This window comes from Nuphar pumila, chromosome 5, assembly GCF_984573655.1.
Source record: "Nuphar pumila chromosome 5, dmNupPumi1.hap1.1, whole genome shotgun sequence".
In the NCBI taxonomy this organism is placed as follows: Eukaryota; Viridiplantae; Streptophyta; class Magnoliopsida; order Nymphaeales; family Nymphaeaceae; genus Nuphar; species Nuphar pumila.
The window spans coordinates 133,483,571-133,505,990 of record NC_143253.1 but is presented as its reverse complement, the minus strand read 5'-3'; the positions used below and the strand labels follow the sequence as shown (position 1 = coordinate 133,505,990).

The following is a 22,420-nucleotide window of genomic DNA, read 5'->3' as shown; positions in this document are numbered from 1 at the left end:
GTTGTTTTTTTGAAACATTGGCATGAATTAGTTATTTTGTAAAAAAATTGTTTTCAAGTTATCTTTGCATGTTTAATAGCTTATTCTATTTTTTTCTCATTTGTCTAACTAGTTATTTAAATTTTATTTATTTTGTTAACGACCTGTGTATCTTTATTCTTCAATCTGATTATTTATATATTGTGCATGGCGTTGTATATATATATATATATATATATATATATATATATATATATATATATATATATATATATATATATATATATATATATATATAGAGAGAGAGAGAGAGAGAGAGAGAGAGAGAGAGAGATGGCGACCCTAAGGGCGTACAGAGGGGTGCTGCGTCTGGTGAGGCAACTTCCGGAGGACGCCCGCCCTTACTACGCCAAGTTCGCGAGGGAGAACTTCGTCAACTACAGGGACGTCGACGACCCAGCCGCCCTCGAGGAGCTCCTCCGCAGGACATTCTCCCACTCCTGCTGGGTCCTCAACAAGGTAATCTCTCTCTCTTTCTCTCTGGTTCTCCTCTGATCCTTCTACTTTTTATTGCATCGGCAGTATGACATCGACGCAAGCGCTGCATCTGAATTGAAGAAAATCTGCGGCTGTTGACGACTGCGTCTTCCGATGCAGGTATTCGACTGCCCTCTTTCTCTTCCAACCTGTATCTTTCATTTTGAGCAAATTGATTCGATACCTTAATACGCTGTTGATGTACACGATCGCGAAACAGTTTTCTTCATACGATGTAATATAACAGAGAGCAGTAGATGATTTCTCATATGCGTTGGGACATCTTCTATCCCTTTTGTGGAATTGAATTCAATGCGTCCTTATGTAAGATTGTAGAAGATGAGGTTCATAGTGGCTGAAGTATTTGTGTTTTTTTTTTCATTGATTGGAATCTTACATTTTGGATGGTTTTAATTCAGAAACCTGATTTTGAAGTTGGGTTCTGTTCATACACAACCACAGTTTGTTGGGAGGTTTAATCTTGCTATGTTAGCCCATACCACAGGGGATCTTCTGTAGTTGGGGATTTCTTCCCACTATAAAGCCTACCAAAATGGCAATGTTTGGTATTGAGTGTAGATAGGTGATCCTGTGCCATATGGATGCAAAGGTGGTTTTTGGGAGTTGTCCGAATGAGAACCCAGTATCTATGGTGATTAAGTAGAAAGGTTGAGGGATGGACTATGAGTTGTGAAAGGTTTAAAGGTGGGAGCAGATCCACTTGATGCAAAATTGGAAGTTGCCTACTTGAATGAGGGTATTGCTACTGATTTCTCCATTCATAAACACAACAGGCATCGTTCACTTTGTTTGGTTGCCATTACATATCAATGTCTTTCATTTGTTTCACCTAATTTCCTTACAAGGGGTTAGCCATTGTCCTACCACGTAGTTCGGCCAGGATTGACCTCTGTCCACTAAGACCTCTCTCTCTCTCTCTCATCATGATGGAGAGGAGGAGTCGATCCTTCATTATATATAGATTTGATTACAAGGAAGACCAGGTTGGCTGAGGACTCTATCCCTAGCTAATATCTTAGAGTCCTTTAGATATTGAGATTTACAAGAAAACAAGACTTTCTTAATTAGTTTATCATTAGGAGACTTAGGAACATTATCTTTATCCATGCATTTTTCTAGATGATTCTTGATCGTAGTTGATGAATCTTGACCACTCATCTTGGACGACTTCTTGATCGTATGGGAGTCTTCTTGAGTTTTGAATAAATCTTGATGAGTCTTGGACTCTTCTTGAACCTGGCCACAGGTCACCTTGGATTGTCCTCTCTTAGAGTTCTTGATCTCTTATTGATCTTGATCACACAAAATCTTGGACTCTTAATCACACGTCTTCACAATTCCCCTCCTAACACTGTGTGCCATCTCTGTCCTATCTTGATAACCTGCTTTGATCAAAACGTTGTGTAGAGTGCTACCTAGCCATTTGATTTGACAAAGCTATTCAAGATCAAAACATACTCGTTTGGTGACAGGTTATTTGTTGGATGAAAGTGTGAAAATGTCTACAAAGAGACAATACGCATACAAGCACAAATACCTTGCACAAAGGCACTCTCACAACACTTGAACAAAATACGCAAAAAGGATAAATGTAGCAAACATGCACTTAAGGCATGTATTTCATAAAATAGCAAATGCTTGAGACTCTCAAGCTTAGGAAAAACAAAGGGGGAACACCCCTATTTATACAAGAAGAAAGAGGTGCAAAGGGGCTCCCAAAGGAGTCGTTGGGGAGCCCCCAACGGTGACATTTGTGACCGTTGCCCCCCCCCCCCCCCCAACGACTCTATTGGGGGACCCCCAATGCACCTTTTTATGAAAAAGAAAAAGAATAAAAAATAAAAAAAGAAATGCAAAAAATAAAAATGCAAAATTACAACATATTCCAAATGGAATATGCGCAAGAAAGGAAATTACAAGAATGCCCTTTTCAAGTAGAATAAAGAAAAAATAAAATATATAAATATATATATTTATATATAGAGATACATATACATATAATATATATATGTATATGTATCTCTATGTATATAAGTATATATATTTATACTTTCAACAAAGATTTTGGGAGGTACATTTTAACAGAAAGCACCTGCAATTATCAAATGGTAAGGGATTGAAGGAATTACTGTTGAACATGATGAACTATTGAGTTGACAATCTAGCATTCATTGGTTGTTGGTGAAACAGATTGCAATGTGTCTCCAAGGGTCTACCATTTATGAGATGCAGTGTAACTTGGATCTGTCCCCTCATTGTGGATCTGTCACATTGGCTTCTCTTCCATTTACCAAGATCACAATCCCTTTATGCAGATCAGGATCCATCTGATTCTTAGTTTCAGATGCAATCAACATTCATGACTGGATATCCAGTGCTCACGACGAATAACCCTGCTATTAGATTTAATGCTAATTATAATTGGAGCACTGGAAAACAAGAATGCCATCTAATGAGATCATTATAAAAGACTGTCCATCGAAAAGGAAAATTGAAAAACTATTCTCTCTTGTGGAAAACCATAGGGACCAAGCAGTGTTGTGAAAAGCGTTGAGGCGTAGCGAGGCGCTCCACAAAAAACCGAGGCGAGGCATAAGCCTCGAGGTGCAAAGCGTAAGCCTCAAATATTTTTTTGAAAACTTTAAAAAAATTATAAAAAAATATCTAAAAATACAAATAAATAAAGATATGCTTTATTGATGAAATATCAACCAATAAGAAATAAAAAATCTCAAATAAGTACTAAAGAATATGAGATTAACATATAAAAGTAACTAAAAACTGATTACATAACTGGAAAATATATGAGATTAACCAAAAGAAGTTAAAATATACTAAGAAACTGATTACATAATTGAAATAACTGGAAAATATATGAGATTAACCTACAAAAGTTAAAATATTTGAGATTATTCTAAAAAATATGAGATTAACATATAAAAGTAACTAAAAAAATGATTACATAACTGGAAAATATATGAGATTAACCAACAAAAGATAAAATATACTAAGAAACCGATTACATAACTGAACAATATATGAGATTAACCAAAAAAAGTTAAAATATATGAGATTATTCTAAAAAAAATGAGATTAACATATAAAAGTAACTAAAAAACTGATTACATAACTAGAAAATATATGAGATTAACCGACAAAAGTTAAAATATACTAAGAAACTGATTACCTAACTGAAATAACTAGAAAATATATGAGATTAACCTACAAAAGTTAAAATATATGAGATTATTCTAAAAAATATGAGATTAACATATAAAAGTAACTTAAAAACTGATTACATAACTGGAAAATATATGAGATTAACCAACAAAAGATAAAATATACTAAGAAACCGATTACATAACCGGAAAATATATGAGATTAACCAACAAAAGTTAAAATATATGAGATTATTCTAAAAAATATGCGATTAACATATAAAAGTAACTAAAAAACTGATTATGTACGTAACTAGAAAATATATGAGATTAACCAACAAAAGTTAAAATATACTAAGAAACTGATTACATAACTGAAATAACTGGAAAATATATGATATTAACCTACAAAAGTTAAAATATATGAGATTATTCTAAAAAATATGAGATTAACATATAAAAGTAACTAAAAAGTAAAAACTGATTACATAACTGGAAAATATATGAGATTAACCAACAAAAGTTAAAATATACTAAGAAACTGATTACATAACTGAAATAACTTAAAAATATATGAGATTAACCTACAAAAATTAAAATATATGAGATTATTCTAAAAAATATGAGATTAACATATAAAAGTAACTAAAAAACTGATTACATAACTGGAAAATATATGAGATTAACCAACAAAAGTTAAAATATATTAAGAAACTAACTACATAACTGAAAACTATACGAGATTAACCAACAAAAGTTAAAATATAGTAATATACTAAGAAACTAATTACATAATTGAAAACACTGGAAAATATATGAGATTGACCTACAAAAATCTTGTTGATCATGACTAAAAAAAAAAAATTGCACCTCAGGCTTGCGCCTTGAGGCACAGAGGGTCACGCCTCAAGGTGAGGCACGCTTTTTGCACCTTAAGGCGCGTTTTTTATAACACTGGACCAAGTCTTCGAAGAATATACACAGTATTAAAGTAATTATCTTGTTTACAATAAGGAGCTCACCGTATCACCATTGTCATCATCGTCATCATCATCTCATGTGATCAAGATTTCAGACAGCACTTGGGCCATCGGTTCACGATGCCTATATAGAACCTGTAGCAGACTAGCACGTGGCACGGTGATTCCTGTGCCTTCAATAATGTCCAACTTCTTGCCATCAATCAGGTTCCATTAAAAACATTGTATCAGACAACCCAGTGTCAACTGCACCACGTTCATTGCCAGACCTGCACCTGAGCAGCTCCTTCGGCCAAAGCCAAATGGAATCATCTTACAACAGTGTTATCATAAACGCACCTTGAGGCGCAAAAGGCACGCCTTGAGGTGCAAAGGCACGCCTCACCTTGAGGTGCGGCCCTCTGTGCCTCAAGGCGAGGTGATTTTTTTTTTTTGCAACAAGATTTCTGAGACATGATCAACAAGATTTTTGTAGGTTAATCTCATGTATTTTTCAGTTATTTCAGTTATGTAATTAGTTTCTTAGTATATTACTATATTTTAACTTTTGTTGGTTAATCTCGTATATTTTTCAGTTATGTAATTAGTTTCTTAATATGTTTTAACTTTTGTTGGTTAATCTCATATATTTTCCAGTTATGTAATCAGTTTTTTAGTTACTTTTATATGTTAATCTCATATTTTTTAGAATAATCTCATATATTTTAACTTTTGTAGGTTAATATCATATATTTTTCAGTTATTTCAGTTATGTAATCAGTTTCTTAGTATATTTTAACTTTTGTTGGTTAATCTCATATATTTTCCAGTTATGTAATCAATTTTTACTTTTTAGTTACTTTTATATGTTAATCTCATATTTTTTAGAATAATCTCATATATTTTAACTTTTGTAGGTTAATCTCATATATTTTCCAGTTATTTCAGTTATGTAATCAGTTTCTTAGTATATTTTAACTTTTGTTGCTTAATCTTATATATTTTCCAGTTATGTAATCAGTTTTTTAGTTACTTTTATATGTTAATCTCATATTTTTTAGAATAATCTCATATATTTCAACTTTTGTTGGTTAATCTCATATATTTTTCAGTTATATAATCAGTTTCTTAGTATATTTTATCTTTTGTTGGTTAATCTCATATATTTTCCAATTATGTAATCATTTTTTTAGTTACTTTTATATGTTAATCTCATATTTTTTAGAATAATCTCATATATTTTAACTTTTGTAGGTTAATCTCATATATTTTTCAGTTATTTCAGTTATGTAATCAGTTTCTTAGTATATTTTAACTTTTTTTGGTTAATCTCATATATTTTCCAGTTATGTAATCAGTTTTTAGCTATGTCAAACGTACTCGGCTAAGGAGGTGCCGCACCCGAGTCGACACGCCCCGACACGGGTGCGGACTCGGGTGCGGCTTAGGACTCGGCCCGGACTCGGTCAACGCCGAGTCAGACTCGGTCAAGGAGTCCAGGCCGAGTCCGTCCACATTTTGGACTCGGTCAACTTTGACCGAGTCCAAAAATGTCCATTTCGACTTTTAAATTACATTTTGGATCTGGGTCGGGTCGGGTCCGGACCTGACCCAAATCCAATTTTCTTTTGCAGCTGAACCCTAAAAGGGGTTTATCGACAGGGGGAGGGGCTTACCCTCTTGATTTTGCTTCTCCCCTTCAGCCCCTGCAGCTTTCTCCTACACCCACGCCGGCGATCCAGAATCCGACGATGGTACGCACAGGCAGCCACCGTCTCCCCTTCCGTTAACAGGTATGTCGATCAACCGTCCCTCTGCTCGCAGCCTCCCTTGCACCCTCTGCTCGCAGAAGAGGGGCTCGGCCCCTCTCTGTGCCTCCTATTCTCAGAGGAGGGGCTTGGCCCCTCCTCGTTTCGCTTATGCCAGGCAGGCCCCTCCCCCCGTACCCTCTACTCGCAGAAGAGGGGCTCGCCCCCCCTCCCTGCACCCTCTGCTCGCAGAAGAGGGGCTCGACCCCTCCCTGTACGTCTGATTCATAGAGGAGGGGTTCAGCCGCACCAAAGAAGAGTATAGGTACTTTTTTTTTTGTATTCAAAGTTTGTATTTAAATATTTGCATTCAAAGTTTTAAGTTAGATACTAATATAGTCATTTTTTGATGCCGTTGTGGACCATCCAAGAATTGGGATGTAAATCCAGAAGATTTTGACTTGGAGCGAGAACATAATTTACATACTCTCAACATGGACTACCTCGATCCTGTTATTCCCTCTAATTCAGACGATGAGGCAGATTTATGATAAGTTTTGTTGTTTATCACACTCACAAGCTTCTTTATGTGTTATATTTTGGTAAGTTTATGTTGTTAAGAATTGCTTTTTTATTTTTGCTTTAAAATTTACAATCTTTATGTGTTAATTTATTGTTATATATATAATTATATATATATTTAAAATATATATATTTATAATATATATTTTTTAATATATATATATATATATATATATAGCCGAGTCCCCGTGTCCAAATTTTTTGGAATTGCGCCGCACCCGCACCCATGTGACATAGGTTTTTAGTTACTTTTATATATTAATCTCATATTTTTTAGTACTTATTTGAGATTTTCTATTTCTTATTGGTTGTTATTTCATCAATAAAGCATTTCTTTATTTATTTGTATTTTTATAATTTTTTTAAAGTTTTCAAAAAAAATATTTGTGGCTTACGCTTTACTCCTCGAGGCTTACGCCTCTTCTCGGTTTTTGGTGGAGCGCCTCGCTACACCTCAACGCTTTTCACAACACTGGTCGGGACCGCTCATGCTGGTTTTGATGGATCAGTTGGCCCCACAGACAAGGGAACCAATACATCTTTACAACAGGCTCAGGCCTCATGTATGCTTTACTGAACCTGCTGGCTTGACTTCCAGGCCTGTTTAGTAGAATAGCTGGTTTGGCCTAAACCTGGCATTTGCTTATAGTCATATTATAGGCTGCCATGAGGATGTGAACCTTTTAATATTCAACTCTTGTAGTTTTTGTAGGCGCACCTATGAGGATGACATGGTGCTTTGTTGGGAAACTAAGCTGAACGAGCTAGGTTTTTTCCAGGCTTAGACCTCCTGGATCCATCCTACTTACTATGTGAGCCAAGAGTTATGTTCACCTTGGCTTATCAGGCTTCACTGATGTTCATTACTTGCACTCGGTGTAACTGGGCTGCATTGGGGCTTATTCCAAACCACCCTGGTTCAAGCCTGAGCATTTCACCAGCAAGCATGGTTTGTAAGTGTGAGCTAACCAAATTAGTGAACTGAAATTTTTCTGCTTGACAAGACAGCCTTTTCGAGGTACCTTTTCAGGTTTGGTTCTACTCTAGATGTTTATGCCCAATTATAGCAACATCCAAAGCTTATCTTGCAGCTTATTAATTTGCTAAATGGGAAAACCTGGGTCTGATAGTCATGAGAACAAGCATGGCCTGAGCTTTGCTGAAGCATGATCCAATAATGAAACTGAATTGAAAGTTCAGTGAAGGATCAATATGCCAGGACTAAATGTTAATCCCAAACCAGGGTCAGGTCAGAATCAGAACAGTCTGGCCATGATTGGTCTGAGCTAGACCTTGACCTAATATAAGTCCATACTCAGCCTGGCTAGACCAGCCGGTTGGTGTGAGTTTTGGAAAACGATTTTAAAAATAATATTTTATATAAAAACAATGTGAAAGTCCGACACCAAATAATAAAAACCGGCTCACACGAGTGGTGGAGTTCGGGTCGATCTCAGGGAACGAACTTTGTATTCAATCACACAATCTAAACTACTCTTTATTGTCAAAATAAAAAAATTAATTAAATAATTAAATAACTAAGAGAGTACGGCCGTACGCAGAGGCTTAAACAAAATAAATAAATGGTTTTATTACAGACCCAATGAAATAAAAAAAATAATTAAAAATCCTAAGCTAAAACGAAAAGAAAAGGCTTCAGTGCTTCGAGTCTTTTTGTCCCTTATTGAGGTAATGCATGTTTTTTTGAACTTTTGCTTTTCTGAGGACTCCCTGAGGGCACTTTTGAGGGCTTGAGGGGACCTGAGAGGGTACTTTTAGGACACAAAAGGGGTTCACCTCACGTTCCAACGCTTCCCTGCAAAACACACGGCAGAACAAGCAATCTATGAGAAAAGCAACAGAAAATATGACGAAAAATCACAAATACATGAACTAAACTACTAACATGAATTAACTAATAACAAATTTGAAAGAACTAACACTAAAAGGAAAACTAGCAAAACAACCTAACTAACGAATCAAGAACTAATTTCTAACAAACTAAGCTTAACTGATTCAAGAAATCAAGAAACTAAACTAAACTAAATTACTAAAAGACGAAACTAAAAGCAACTAAATGAATTTTAACCGCCTATATGCTATACGGATTTTCAACTATCTGAACTATAACAAATAATATGTATGAAACACTAAAACTAACCTATGCTAATTGAATAAAAGCAACTAAACTAATAGCTAGCAAAGGTTTGATGCAACTCAACAATGACATATAGAACATGCTAAAAACTTACTACTTCTAATATAAAGCACATTACTTAATCAGCAACTAATAGAAAAACTAAATGAACTTGAAGGCAAAACAAAATCAATAAAACATGACAATAGGCATATCAGGCTAAACCTAAATCTGGGCTAAAACTAATGTAATAATGCATAAGGCATAGCACACCTAATAAAATAGCTTGCTAATGTATAATAAACTAATTAATGAATTAAACTACGAAATGAGGGAAAGAACGACTAAAAGAAAAAAAAAGAAAAGCGTTAATAAGATGAAAGAATTAACAATTTATGCAAAAACAAATAACGACTATGCAATATACCTAATAAGTCTACCTAACTAAATCAATTACAGCATGAGTAACTAACCTATTGACTGTAAAAAAAATAAAGTGTGATTGATGTTAGTATGCTGGAAAAAACTAAAAACTATAAAGTGTCATATGCTGGAAACATCTAAACACAAAAAAAGAAAGAAAGAGAAGAAGACGCTGATGAGGAACGACTAAGAGATTAAAAAAAACTAAAGACGTCAAACACACTAAATACCAAAAAATGCAGATCACTAAAATACGGCCTAAACTATTTGATGCAGATTATTTTTTTTTTCACAATGATTGAAAATGAATACATTAAACTGACTGCGATGAGTAACAAAACGAAACACCCAAGCTATACTATATGAAATTGACCCTAACCCTAAGTTGAATGCAATCACGATGCAAGAACAAAACTATTTCAACGAAAAAAAAACAAAAACAAAGATGCAACAAAGCATAAAGAAAAGGGGAAGAAGATGAAGCTCACCTCGCAGATCGTTTTTGATGGACGTGTTGAGAAGAGAAGGTGGTCAATCCAGCTGCTTTCACGCCGCTCCGACGAAGAAGAAGTTGCCGATGATGAAAGGGTTCAAAACTTGAAGAAAAAGAAGAAGAGGTGAACAAAGCGAGAAAGAAATCGGCAAAAGAGGGAGGAGAAGCAAGGGAGAGAGAGAAGAGGAAGGCAAGAAGGAGGGGAAGCAAGAGGGATGCTGGAAAAAACGTTTTTCCCAGCCCTCTTTACTACTATTTATAGGCCTAATTAGGTTAAAATAAAGTTTTCAAAAGAGTCTGAATATTTTTGATAATTTCCAAAACAAGGTTTCTTATGAAAATATGTTTTTCTAAAAATTGAAACTTACTAAACTAATTAAAAATTAGCTAATACAAACCTAAGCCAACTAAACTATAATTAAGAAATTCTAAATCTAATAAAAACACTAAAAATGGGTTTTTAAGGCGATTTTAACATGAATTATGCATAAATAATGATTAATAAAATGTGAAATATATGAATGATCACCGGTTTTGCAATTTTGTTTTCTTCCATTTGCCGTAACGTGGTTAGCTTAACTGTGCAAGTAATTAATTGACAGTCATTCACCACAATGATTCCTTTGATGATCTCATCTGTGTAGTATTCTGGATGAGATTCTTACTAGGAGAGGAACAGATCGATCAGTGTCTTCCTGTCCTCATCTCTGTTATTGTTCCTCTTCTCTTCCACCAAATCTTGAAGCACTCTTTTCATTCGTTTCTCCAACCCTTGCAAATCCAACCATCACATTCTGGGTATGTAATTTCCCAGATTTGTTTCTCCTGCTAGATAAAATGCTTCCCTGTCCATACTGATGAACTGCTTTGCCTCCTCCCAACATCACTGCCATAAAACTGCTTGCCCGCAATCATCTGAAACATTTAGTCGAAAGTCAGTGCCTTCAGCATGGAGCTCAGCTACACTCTCTTGAACCCTGTTGGATTTGAGTCTTGGAACAGTTTGCTGAGCAATCGCAGGATCTTGGCTCTGCAGATACCTGAAAGCATCTGGATCTTGTTCGAGGATAGGATCTCAAGGGTGGAGATCCGGCAAAGGTTGTGCCAGTGGTCACCATAGGGAGCCCGGGCAAGGGTGTTGTCGCCATAGCCAATGTACTCCCGCACAATGAGGCGGGGGGCAGTTGGCAAAGGCGACATAGTTCTTTGTGGAGCATTCCTCTGCAAGTTTTGGGGAGGTGAGGATGAGGACTGGGCGGGATCGGAAGCAGAGTATGAAGATTGGACTGTATTCTTCGGCCAGCTTAATGAGCGTCCGGTGGAGTGGTCTCTTGAGGAGATGGAGATAGCCTATGATGGGCAGAGGAGGGTTCTTAGAAACTCTGGTTTGGAGGAGGAATTGCAGGATGATGAGGAGAGCTAGTAAGAGTTAGAAAAAGATGGTTATGGCATAGTAGCTGAGTTCCATCTTGGATTTCATCTAAGAAGGATCATTTATCCGTGGAGCATGGTCAAATAATGTAGGGCAATTAACATATAGGTATCCAGAAAGTCCACTTGAGTTAGTTTTAGCTTTTAAAATTACTTATTTACCGTTAAGTAGCTTCTAAATGCAAGTCAGAAGGCTGACGTTCAATCATTTAGAGAAAGGAGAAAGGCTAAAATTGTTATTTTAGAGGGTTATTTAGAGTTAGATTTTATAAAAAAGGGCAGACGTGTAATTTAAGTATTTGGAATTTGAGGGCGCTAAATATAAAATTACCATAAGTTAGGCACTTATATAAATTCGATGGGCAAATATAGCTACATGATTGAACGGCTAGGGTATAGTCATCTTGTCGTCGTCTTTGTCTTGATTTGGCCACCCCCATGGCCCATTAAAGGACAAGACGTCGAGTGTTATGTTTTTATAGGTTGGACGTCACAAACCAACAACAGCCATTTTTATTTGGGTAATTTCCTGACACAGACCAACCTTTTACCTGAAATTCCATCACGGTTGCCATTTTTTTTGAAATTCCTGACATGAATAGTCAAATAAGGGCCTATCTTTACCCTCATTTGGTTCACCTGAGTTAGATATTCTAAAATGTCAAAAGTACCTTTTCACCTTTTGTTTTCTATCTCTATCACTCCTTTTTAACGAGGAGCCCTCGCCGAAGTGAGGGAAACCACGACCACCTTGCCTTACCTGGCTCACCTCCAAAAGCTATGGACACACTAGTGCACCAATGGGGTTTGATCCGGCATCTTCATCTCAAAGCCCTCATAACCACCTTGCTGGCCACACAGGCAACCCCATAGTGGTCTCTATCACTCTTTCTCACCTCTTTTATTCATGGTTTCCACACAACCTTTTTTTGTTTCTCCATTATTGTCCTCTCTCTCTCTCCATGGTTTGTCAAGATCAATCTGAATGGGCTGATTCAGATTGAATAGGCCCAAAGACGTTCAAAAGGGGCCAATTCATGGTTTATTTAAATTCGTTTTTTTAATATTTTTAAGGAGGTTAAATTTTTTTATTTTTTAAACATTTTTTTATGTTTTAATGACACATGTCATCTGATGGTAAAAAGGGACCGATTCAAGATCAATATTGATTTTTTTTTTTCATTTTTTAAGAAACAAATTTGAACAACATTGGTTCCCATGCAACCACTTTCTCAGCTCCTCTTTTCTCCATGGTTCCCTCTGTAACCTCTTTTTCAACCTCTATTTTCTCCATTATTGTTCTCGTTTTTCATTGTCCTCCATGGTTTCCATGCAACTACTTGAAAGAGCCTCATATTCTAAATTAGTTTGTTTCGGTTGTATATAAGGATGTAAACGGTTTGGATTTGGATCAGATGTGGCCAATACTATATTCAACTAATCGGATGTTGGCTAAACAAATGCGAATTTGGATTTAGATTCAGATGGTGAAAAGCTCATACCAGATTCACTTTTTTACTTGTAAATGAATTTGGATATCCATCAAATTCGGGCATTTGTCAGGTACAGTAGCAAAAAAGCAAAACCATATCCACATCTGATTATAATTGGATATAGTCTTGGCTTACCAAATGGCAAATTCAACTAAAGGGAATTGAATTCAGTTGGATATCGGATACAATCTGATTCATTGACATTCCTATCAATTTCACATGCACTAAAATGAATCTAGGCATTAGCATTTTTTGGCCATTTGAAGTCAGTGTTGTGAACATGGATCTAACGGTTAGATATATGGAATTCTTATGGATAACAAGACGGATCTGAATTGCAAAGATGGATGCAAAAACAAATGCCCATTCCCCACTTGAGTAATTTTTTCTTATAAGACATTTATAATCCATCATCACTACGTGGATTCTGAGAGATCTGTAATTCTGTATCCAGATCAAGTAGCTTAAATCTTAGGATGCTAACCACAAAAATAGTTAAACTGTTTATTACACAGAAATTGCACCAGTGATGGGAGACTTAGCCGTGTTGGTATTAGCCTGTCATACTTACGGTCACCGTTCCAGTGGCGTAAAACTCTGCGAGTGCCCTCTTCAAACCCCAATACCAACTAAAGTTTCAAGAGCACTTGGACCATTGACTGGCGAGGCCTGTACAGAACCTTAAGAGGGTGTGCCCTCGGTATTGTCAGCTCCATTCCCTCGGTCATGTCCAGTTCCTCTCCCCCGACTCGGTCCCACTCAAAACATTGGATCAGCCCTCCTAAGGCCAACTGCACCTCCTTCATGGCTAACACTGAACCCAGGCACCTCCTTTGGCCAAACCCAAACGGGATTATCTTAAAACCATCGTCCTTCTCTTTGAGCCCACTGAACCTATCTGGATTGAACCTTGTGGGCTCCACCCATAGTTTTGGGTCACGATGAAGGGCCCACACATTCACAAAGAGCATCGTACCACATGCAATGTCGCACCCTCCCACTTTACAGTCCAACCCCAACTCACGAGGCAGCAAGAGCGGGCCTGCAGGATAGAGCCGGAGGGTTTCCTTCACTATGCTGTGGAGGTAGGTCAAGTTGGCAAGGTCTGACTCTTCCACAAGCCTCTCAGTGCCAACTTGAACGTCTACCTCGGCTCGAGTTTTCTTGAGCACATCTGGGTTGTTTAGTAGAAGAGACATAGCCCAGTCCAGAGTCGCTGCTGACGAGTCAGTCCCGGCTGACAGCATTGCCTGGAATAACATGATCTTTAGTTTTCTTCTACAAGGCTAGTCTGCAGACCAAGTTTGGCTAGCTCAGTTCCAGGTCAAGTTTTATTCTTACAGCAGAAGCCTGCACAAACCTAGCTTGATTCTTGAGTGTAGTTCTGGTTAAGGGTACCCCTGACGGGAAATCAGTCAGGGTCCCCTGAATGCTGTTCATCCAGTAGATGAATGGCACCCAACCACCATGGCTGGAGCCTCTGTTTGCAGCCATCCATTACAGATGCTCTAGATGCCGTTCATCTAGAACACCATTCAAAATTTTTGTAGGGGCATCATGGCAATAAGCATTCCAACCATGGTGATCCAATGGATGAACGGCATCAGAAGAACCCCTGACAGTGGGCACCCCTGAAGGCTGTTTTGATTCTTTGAGCCAGCCAGCATTTGTAAGACGGTATCAAATCCAGCACATTCTTGGTTTGATCCAACGAAAAAGAAGCCTTAGGTCTATGCAAGCTGACTAGGGGTGACTCTGAGGTGAATTGCTGTATAAAACCCCGCCGGGGACAAACCAAATGGCGTGATAAAGTTGTTTTGCTGCAAATAGTTGTGCCTACAAGAACTGATGTCCCTGAATGTATGAATTTTCTTTAAAATTCAACTAATTTATACAGTTTATTTTGTTAATCCATTTTAGATAGGAATTAGAACAAGCTTGATTCATTTATTCGTGACACCATCATGATTAAAAATACAATTATTATAATTTGCTTGTTGGTGTTGAAATGAGATTTTAGCTATTGAAGTGCATGCCCTTAACAAAAGAAAAATCCATCAAGGTGGAGCTTTCTGCATTTGCTCCTGTCTCTCTACTTATTAGATCTGGCGATCTCCGATCATGACTTTTTGTTCTAGATCTTAAATCTTGTTTGTTTCAGCTGTGTCAAATATCATATTGTTTCTTTGTTGCAGACAAACTTTAATTCCTTATCCTCTTATCTTGTGAAAAATATGATCTGTAATTTGAATTATTTGAATCGATATATAAATGTTTTTTTTTCAGGTTCAGAGATGAAGATGGCCTATAGATTCTACATAACTGAATACTGATATATAAGGTTTCATCAAGTAATCTTCAAGATACGAGCATTGTTGTGTCATCCAAGGCCTTTTGTTTTTTTTCTCTAGTTACTCCAGTGTAAGTGTACACTTCACGGGATAACAATTTTAGGTGGCAAGAAGGCTGAGCTTCTCGGCCAGGAGTTAAGCACATTGATTCTCAATGTAACGTTATTGTAACTATGGTAATTATCAGGAGAGACACTAGTTAGTTTGCGAATAAAATGACACTTATTTTTTTGGTTAAAAAATCTGCAATATGTGGTTGCCTGGTTTTTCTTTGAAACTGGGATTGATTTGGGCCATCAGGTGAGTCTGGTAAAGGCCTTTGCTGGGCTGAGCTTAGGCCTAACAATTCCGAGTTGGGCCAGCAAACCCCATCACGATAGATCTACTTGAACCACTAACATCAGGGGCTCCGCTTGTTTGGTAGGAACAGCTAGTGCACGTCTCCTTGTGTTGGGACGTTGCAAGTTCAAATCCCATGGCATTGCCTAACTCCAGTTTGCCTTGAGATACTTGCGCAGCAATACCATTAACTTGAAAAAATTTGGCCACCAGCCATCGCTATTTCTTGCCAAAAGTTGGAAGTCACGTTCGCCATCACCACACTAAAGCTACGGACACGCCAAAGGAAGCCAGTTGTCCAAGCTACAACTTTAGAATCTCCAAGAGCTGCTGCCTTCCAGAGTGAGGCACCTGCCACAACAGCATCCTGAACCGAGAGCAAACACTTAGTTGAGGATACACCATGCAGAGAGGACGGTTGGCAAAGGTGACGTTCCGGCGAGGAGGGGGCGGAAGCCGAGGTGGAGGGAGAAGATGGGGCCAAGGGTGCGGTGGAGGGGCTTCTTGAGCAGGTGGAGGTGGCCGATTATGGTGAGAGATGATAAGGAGGGTGCGAGGTTTTTGGGGGCTCTGCTTTTGAGGAGTTTGATGATGATGTGTGGGATCAATAATAATAATATGAAGAAGAGGAGGAGGAGGAGGAGGAGAGGGATGTAGCAGAGAAACTCCATAGTGGTCAGTGTGTTTCTGATGAGAACAGAGGAGATGAGGAAGAAGGGGGTTTGATATTCTTTTGCTGGTCTCGAGTTGACTACAATGCACAAGTTACATATTTTCTATGGAGTAATTGGCTGCGTGGTGACAAAAGCTTAAAACAGAAAAATAATAAGAATGAAATTCGCTGCTTTCTTGCATTTTTATTAGGGATGTTAATGGGTCCGACTCTTGTCGGATCTAGGCATTACCGAGTCCAATTTAATCAGATTAGGATGGAATTAGATAAAACTAAATCCGGATTCGCCTAGCTTAAAACCCGATATTTATACCTAATCTGTTTAGGTTTCGAATTTGAATGCAAAACTCAATGCCAAACTCCAATTCAATCATTAATCGGATCAGAATTTAGCTACTGAATCTGATTAATTGGAATCAGATTCTAGTCGGGTGTCAGGTTACATCCGACCCTATAACATCACTGATTTTTATGGGCAAAATGTTGACAAAGATAAATCAATCACAAATTTTATAATAATATATGGAAATAATAGAAATATATAGATAATGTGGTAAATCATTTTTCTTAAGACATGACTCGTATAAACGTAAGATCGCGAATGCTGATACAGTGATACCACGATGTTTGGTTTCTTAAAACGGCGACTTAGAGTATCGCGCTTTTTTTTCACAATATTTTTAATGTGGAGCTGCATCAGCGACTAGAGTGGCTCACTTCTATTATTATGGACCAGATGCTTACCGAGCAGGGATGGCTGTGGACCGGGGAAAACCGGGGCCCCGCCCCATTTGAATGGGGGATGGACGACGTGAGACGAGGATGAAGGTTAAAATCAAAACTCGTGCGGAAAGGACTTATGCCCTGCCCCGTCCTCGATCTCCATTAGTAAAATAACTAAAATACCTTTAGGGATGACAGTGGACAAGAGAAAAACAGAGCCCCGCACCAATTGGACCGGGGATGAAGGTTAAAATCAAGACCTCTGTGGTGATGAAGACGGGGATTGAGGGCAAAAATTTGAGACGGGGCAGGAGTCGAGACCTTGTCCCCCGCCCCTGCCAGGGTCTACTGCCATCCCTATTACGGAGGCTCAGGGGCACCCTATCATTACTGTTGGTTAAAGAGTAATGTTAGGCCTACATACTAGAAATCATAGTTGTAGGTTATCTTCTCAATCAGAAAATTTCAATACATTTTTAGCCGTTGATTTTAAAAGGTTTTAAAAAACCTACGGATGAAGCAGATCAGGTCATGCTGAACATGAGCGTTTTTGCTCTGGCCATCCGATTTGTATTTTAAAAAGCTAAAAAGTCAACAAAACCACGTGGCATTCATCCAAAATGCAAACAAACGGCCACGATGTCGGCATGAGCAAAAACGTTCATGTTCAGCATGACCTGATCTGCTTCCGTTTCTAAAATGCAAAAGTTAGGGGGCATTTGTTTCACGCTCATTTCATACGAAACAGCTCAACTTCATATGAAAATGAGCAGTTTCTCAACGTGCTTGGGGAGGGATTTTGTGGGGTCCAGAGTTAACTGGGATGCCAATTTGCCATTGACCACTGGTTTAATGTGAAAATGCCTTCATACCTCCTTCACTGCGGAATGATTTTGACATGAAACTGGCATGTGGAGCGAACCTTACTCTCTCTCTTGCATGCATAGCCATTGTGAATGGGGTTATTCCATGTGGGATTTTACTTACCTCTTCACCATGAAACAAATACATCCAAAAATATCGTTTCCTATGGAACTCATTTCATGTTATTGTACTTCTCCCATTGAAATGAATCATATAAACCATTTCTCTCAGTTGTGCTTGCAACAAACGCTTCTCAAGGGTATGTTTGATGGTTTGTCCAGGGTTGGACGAAATGAACAAAAAAGATGGAATAGAACATTGGTTTTGTTCGTTCCGTAACAACTGTACCAAGTCCAACGTTTGTTTGGACCGTAATCAGATACTATATTCTAAATGTCCGTTGTTTGATGACGATGGGACTGAAACCAGTGACTTATCTGTCTTCTTGCCTGAAACCAACACAAAATCCTCATTCGAATTGATCAGAGCGTAGACGGAGACTCCGGCGAGCCGCTCCTCGACATTGGCAACGACCATTGCCAAACCCGACCGATGCACGACCAGCTTGAGGGCATCCCGATTCTCTCGTCATTAGAATATGTTAAACGTTTTTTTCCCTTAATTAAATCTCAGTGTGTGGATGCTATCTATATGATCAGTTTTATGAGAACCAGCTCTCATACCAGCTGATTACAACACATAAGCAGGATCTCTTAAAGCTTAAAAATCGATGGCTTAGAATTCTCGTAAATATTTGAGCATCCAAAAGTCATATTTTTTTTGTCAAAAATAAATGATCTGACAATTGATTCCAAGCAAACGAACTGTGTCAAACACATCTTTAGGGTGAGATTCTAAAAAAAAAAGTGTTAGAAATTGACACTGATAAACATAAACATATTCTGGTAAAACCCAAAACATTTCCCGTTGCCATATTTGTTCTTGGCAACGTCCGGTCAAACCACACACCACCATGCAACCATATAATCGAGCAAACCTACTCCATGGTTAGCTTCATATATTAGTGGGTCAAACTTTTTTTTTTTCTATGAAAATTTCTCTATGGTTAGATGTAAAATTTACAAGTTATCTTTAGCATCTTAACCTATCACATTTTTTTTCTAACACCAACAGTTTCTCAAGAACAATATTTGTAAGACTGGTTTTGAACATTATCCAAAACAAGTCTTAGAAGTTCATTTAATTGATTCAACATACATGAGCCTAGCAAAAGGGTTCAAGTTTGGAACAAACATCTAACAAGAATTCCTTGGGGATTCCTAAGTGGTGCTGAACTCATCACTCGAGGATATATGCAGACCATCAAGGGGACCTACATGACCTTTAATGGAACCAAATCCCTATTTTGCCTCATCTTAAACCGTTCATGAGTTTGTGGCTTGACCCCATCAATGCCCATATCCAAACCATCTTTAACATACATTCAGGTTCAAGTTCTTTCTGGCTGGGTCTGTGATGAGTGATTCCAATTCCCATGGAGGATGGACCTAATCCATTGTGCATGAAATATCCATACATATAGAGCAACCCATGGACCAGCCCAACCCGCATATATATATAGAGCAAAAAACACCTAACCAAACGAGGGCTGGTTCCTCTTAATCGTAGGAGGGTGTGGATAGTTTCAAAACTTCATTTTTTTTCATTACTTTTTTTCAGGATCTGAACTTAAAAGATGTGATTTACATGGGTATTTGATAGGATTTAGTAATTATTACATGTGAGCAGGATTTTATAAGGATTAACAAAACAATGAGTCAGAGTTTTTTTGTAAATCTTAAAGCTCATAAAATCATATCTTTTCATTGAAAAAGCACGATCCAAGAGTCGACTGGTCGCAAACGGATCATACTAAATGCATCTGTAGGGTCTGATTTACCAAACATGACTTGAAACATAAAAAAACAATACTGTCCACACCATACAAACGGTTAGGATGAACCAGATTTTCTATGTATATGTATGGGGGACCTGGTATCCATTTTGAGATGGTTGGATCCGTAGGGTGGTTTTGGTCCCAGTCCAGACAAACCTAAAGAGAAGGGATTCCGATGATTGGTTTCTTAATGTTGCTGGATTCCACCGGGAGTATTTGGTTCAACTTAGGCTTAGACCCCGGCATGGATCCAGATCAGATCCTTACCAGTTACCAGACCGGACTCTACCGATCCTTACCACTTAAAAAAAAAACATTTTCATGGAGAACAAGATGGCAGAAGGTCGGACATGATACTGCAACAACGCTGACCCGGTTCAGGTCCGAAACCACGAACAATACACCTGCCGACCGCACGTGCATTGTTCGTATTACATTGGTTAGTTAGCATGCCTCTGTCATCACAAACTCTCATTTTTTCTGCCTTCGCATTTGAGAGAGAGAGAGAGAGGCCGTCCAATGGCGGAAGAGAAGCAGCCGGAGGCGTCGATGCCAACTCTGTCGTTCAACATATGGCCGCCGAACCAGAGGACGCGGGACGCGGTGATCCAGCGACTCGTTGACACCCTCTCCTTACCCTCCGTCCTCTCCAAGCGCTACGGCGTCATGGATGCCGATGAGGCCGCCTCCGCCGCCCTGATCATCGAGAACCAGGCCTTCCTCGCCGCCTCTGAATCCACACCGCCCGCCTCCGGCTCCGACGCCGCGGCCGCGGCCAGCATCGGGATCGAGACCCTCCAGGCATACTCCAAGGAGATCAGCAAGCTCATGCTCGACGCCGTCAAGTCCAGAGCTTCCTCCTCCGAGAAACCGAAATCTCCGCCCCCGGCCGACTCCTCCACCGCTAGTATGGTCACTCCCAGTGAGGATCATTCTCAATCATCTCTGGTTATGTCTGAATCATCTGAAAATTGAGAGATTCTCTACGATCGTTAGGGTTTTCTTTGCTTTCACTCCGCTTATTTTCTTCTGCCCAGAAATTGCAATCCATGTCTCCGCCGTATTGCCGCGGCCTTATCTCTCGTCGCTTTTGACTGAGGATCCTTCTCAACCTTCTCCTGATTTATCTAAGCTATCCTAAAATTGGAAATTTTTATCTGCATTGTTAGGTTTTTTTTCCAATCCTTCTTTTTTTCTGGTTAGGGTTTATTGTGAACTGCTGTTATTGTAAGTGCTTTTGTGTGTTGTGGTTTTTGTAAATTGGCATTGGGAGTGAGATCTTGGTGCTTTTCTCTTTTTGATGTATGAAGAAAAGAAATGTAAGGGTGCGATCTCGCCTTTTATTCTGACAATGATTTAGAGTTTTTGATGGGAAGAAGTAATGGTGATTTTGAAGCGAATTGTTTATTTTGTTTTTGTTCTTCAGTGATTTGTGTGGAAGCATTGCTCCGATTTATGCGTTGCATCCTTTTGTGATTTAATCTCACATATTGATCGCTTGGTGAACGATGACAAGAATGTCATTCTTTGCTGCAGTTTCATGATTGTTGTGGTAACTATGGGGAAAGTGATAATGTAGTGTGGGGCTAGTGTCTAATCCTTTAATGCAACACAGCAGGTGCTCAAGTTTCCTTTGTTTTTGTTAAAAGATAAGAAGAAAATTATTCAGGGAATAGACTCAATACCATGCCCCTAACTTCAACCATTTGCTTTTTTTGACGTTCTTGATCCCTTATTTTATAGTTACTTTTTCCTTTTAAAATTTGCCATTGTTTATATGCATTTGAATTCTTTAAATTTAGTGACCTAGAATTCTTATACAAGACTTTGGGTTTAAGATGATATTATGCTTGTTGTTTAGATTCATTATTTTGGTTGTAAACTATGTCACATAGGTGCGATTGCGGATGCAGGCGGGTACATGTTCTGCTGCAGTGATGCAGCACTTTAAAAAAACTTGGGTGCGGGGGTGCGAGGGTGCGGGGAGGGTATATATATAATGTTTAACAGTTTTAAGTTAACACTAATGAAATAAAAACAATTATCATATCATCAATTCATCATGCATAAATTCATGCAATAAATCAAATTAACAATCTACAATTGTTATTCCTCATCAATAAAAAATAACACCACATTGGTCCGGGGGTGCGGGTATATATATACACACACACATGCTTATGTGTGTGCATTTATGTATTTATATATATAATATAGATAAAACTGGACTTTGTTAGAGTTAACCGAATCTATTTCTGGACAGAAATGGACCTCAGTGTGGTTGACTTCACCTTACACAAAGGAATTCATGTCCAAGTGTCGGGTGCGGATGGGATGAGGGTGCAGTGCCCTGTTAAATGTGTGTGTGTGTGTGTGTGTGTGAGGAATTGTTGATGTCATTAGAACTTGGTTTCATTTATGGCCTGCTGTTGTGGTTCAACAATGTTTATCTCTTGGATATAGTTCCTCTTTGGTTGAATTGTTACAAAGTTCAAAATAGGTTATTGGGTCATCCTGTCTGCAGGTGAGAAATTGCAGTGGTGATGACTTTCTCATATTGCAACTGATAGTGCGGAAACCAAGAAACCCTAGTAGTAAATTTTATTTATCCT

At 38.3% G+C, this 22,420-nt stretch overlaps 3 protein-coding genes across 3 annotated transcripts; 2 read left to right on the top strand and 1 right to left on the bottom strand.

Annotated features, from left to right (window-relative positions):
- Positions 1–279: 279 nt before the first annotated feature.
- On the top strand, positions 280–15,554 carry LOC149838826 (complex 1 protein, LYR family protein). Its single transcript, XM_090007807.1, has 3 exons — positions 280–498; positions 562–636; positions 15,248–15,554. The coding sequence occupies exons 1-2, from the start codon at positions 313–315 to the stop codon at positions 613–615; spliced, it is 240 nt and encodes a 79-aa protein (XP_089863933.1). The 5' UTR covers positions 280–312; the 3' UTR covers positions 616–636; positions 15,248–15,554.
- LOC149838827 (cytochrome P450 81Q32-like) lies at positions 13,591–14,208 on the bottom strand. The gene has a single exon (XM_090008329.1). The coding sequence runs from the start codon at positions 14,206–14,208 to the stop codon at positions 13,591–13,593; it is 618 nt and encodes a 205-aa protein (XP_089864455.1).
- Positions 15,555–20,233: 4,679 nt separating the features above from the next.
- On the top strand, positions 20,234–21,141 carry LOC149838825 (MFP1 attachment factor 1-like). The gene has a single exon (XM_090007806.1). It carries the CDS (start codon positions 20,328–20,330, stop codon positions 20,781–20,783), a length of 456 nt encoding a protein of 151 aa, XP_089863932.1. The 5' UTR covers positions 20,234–20,327; the 3' UTR covers positions 20,784–21,141.
- The last annotated feature ends 1,279 nt before the right edge of the window (positions 21,142–22,420 follow it).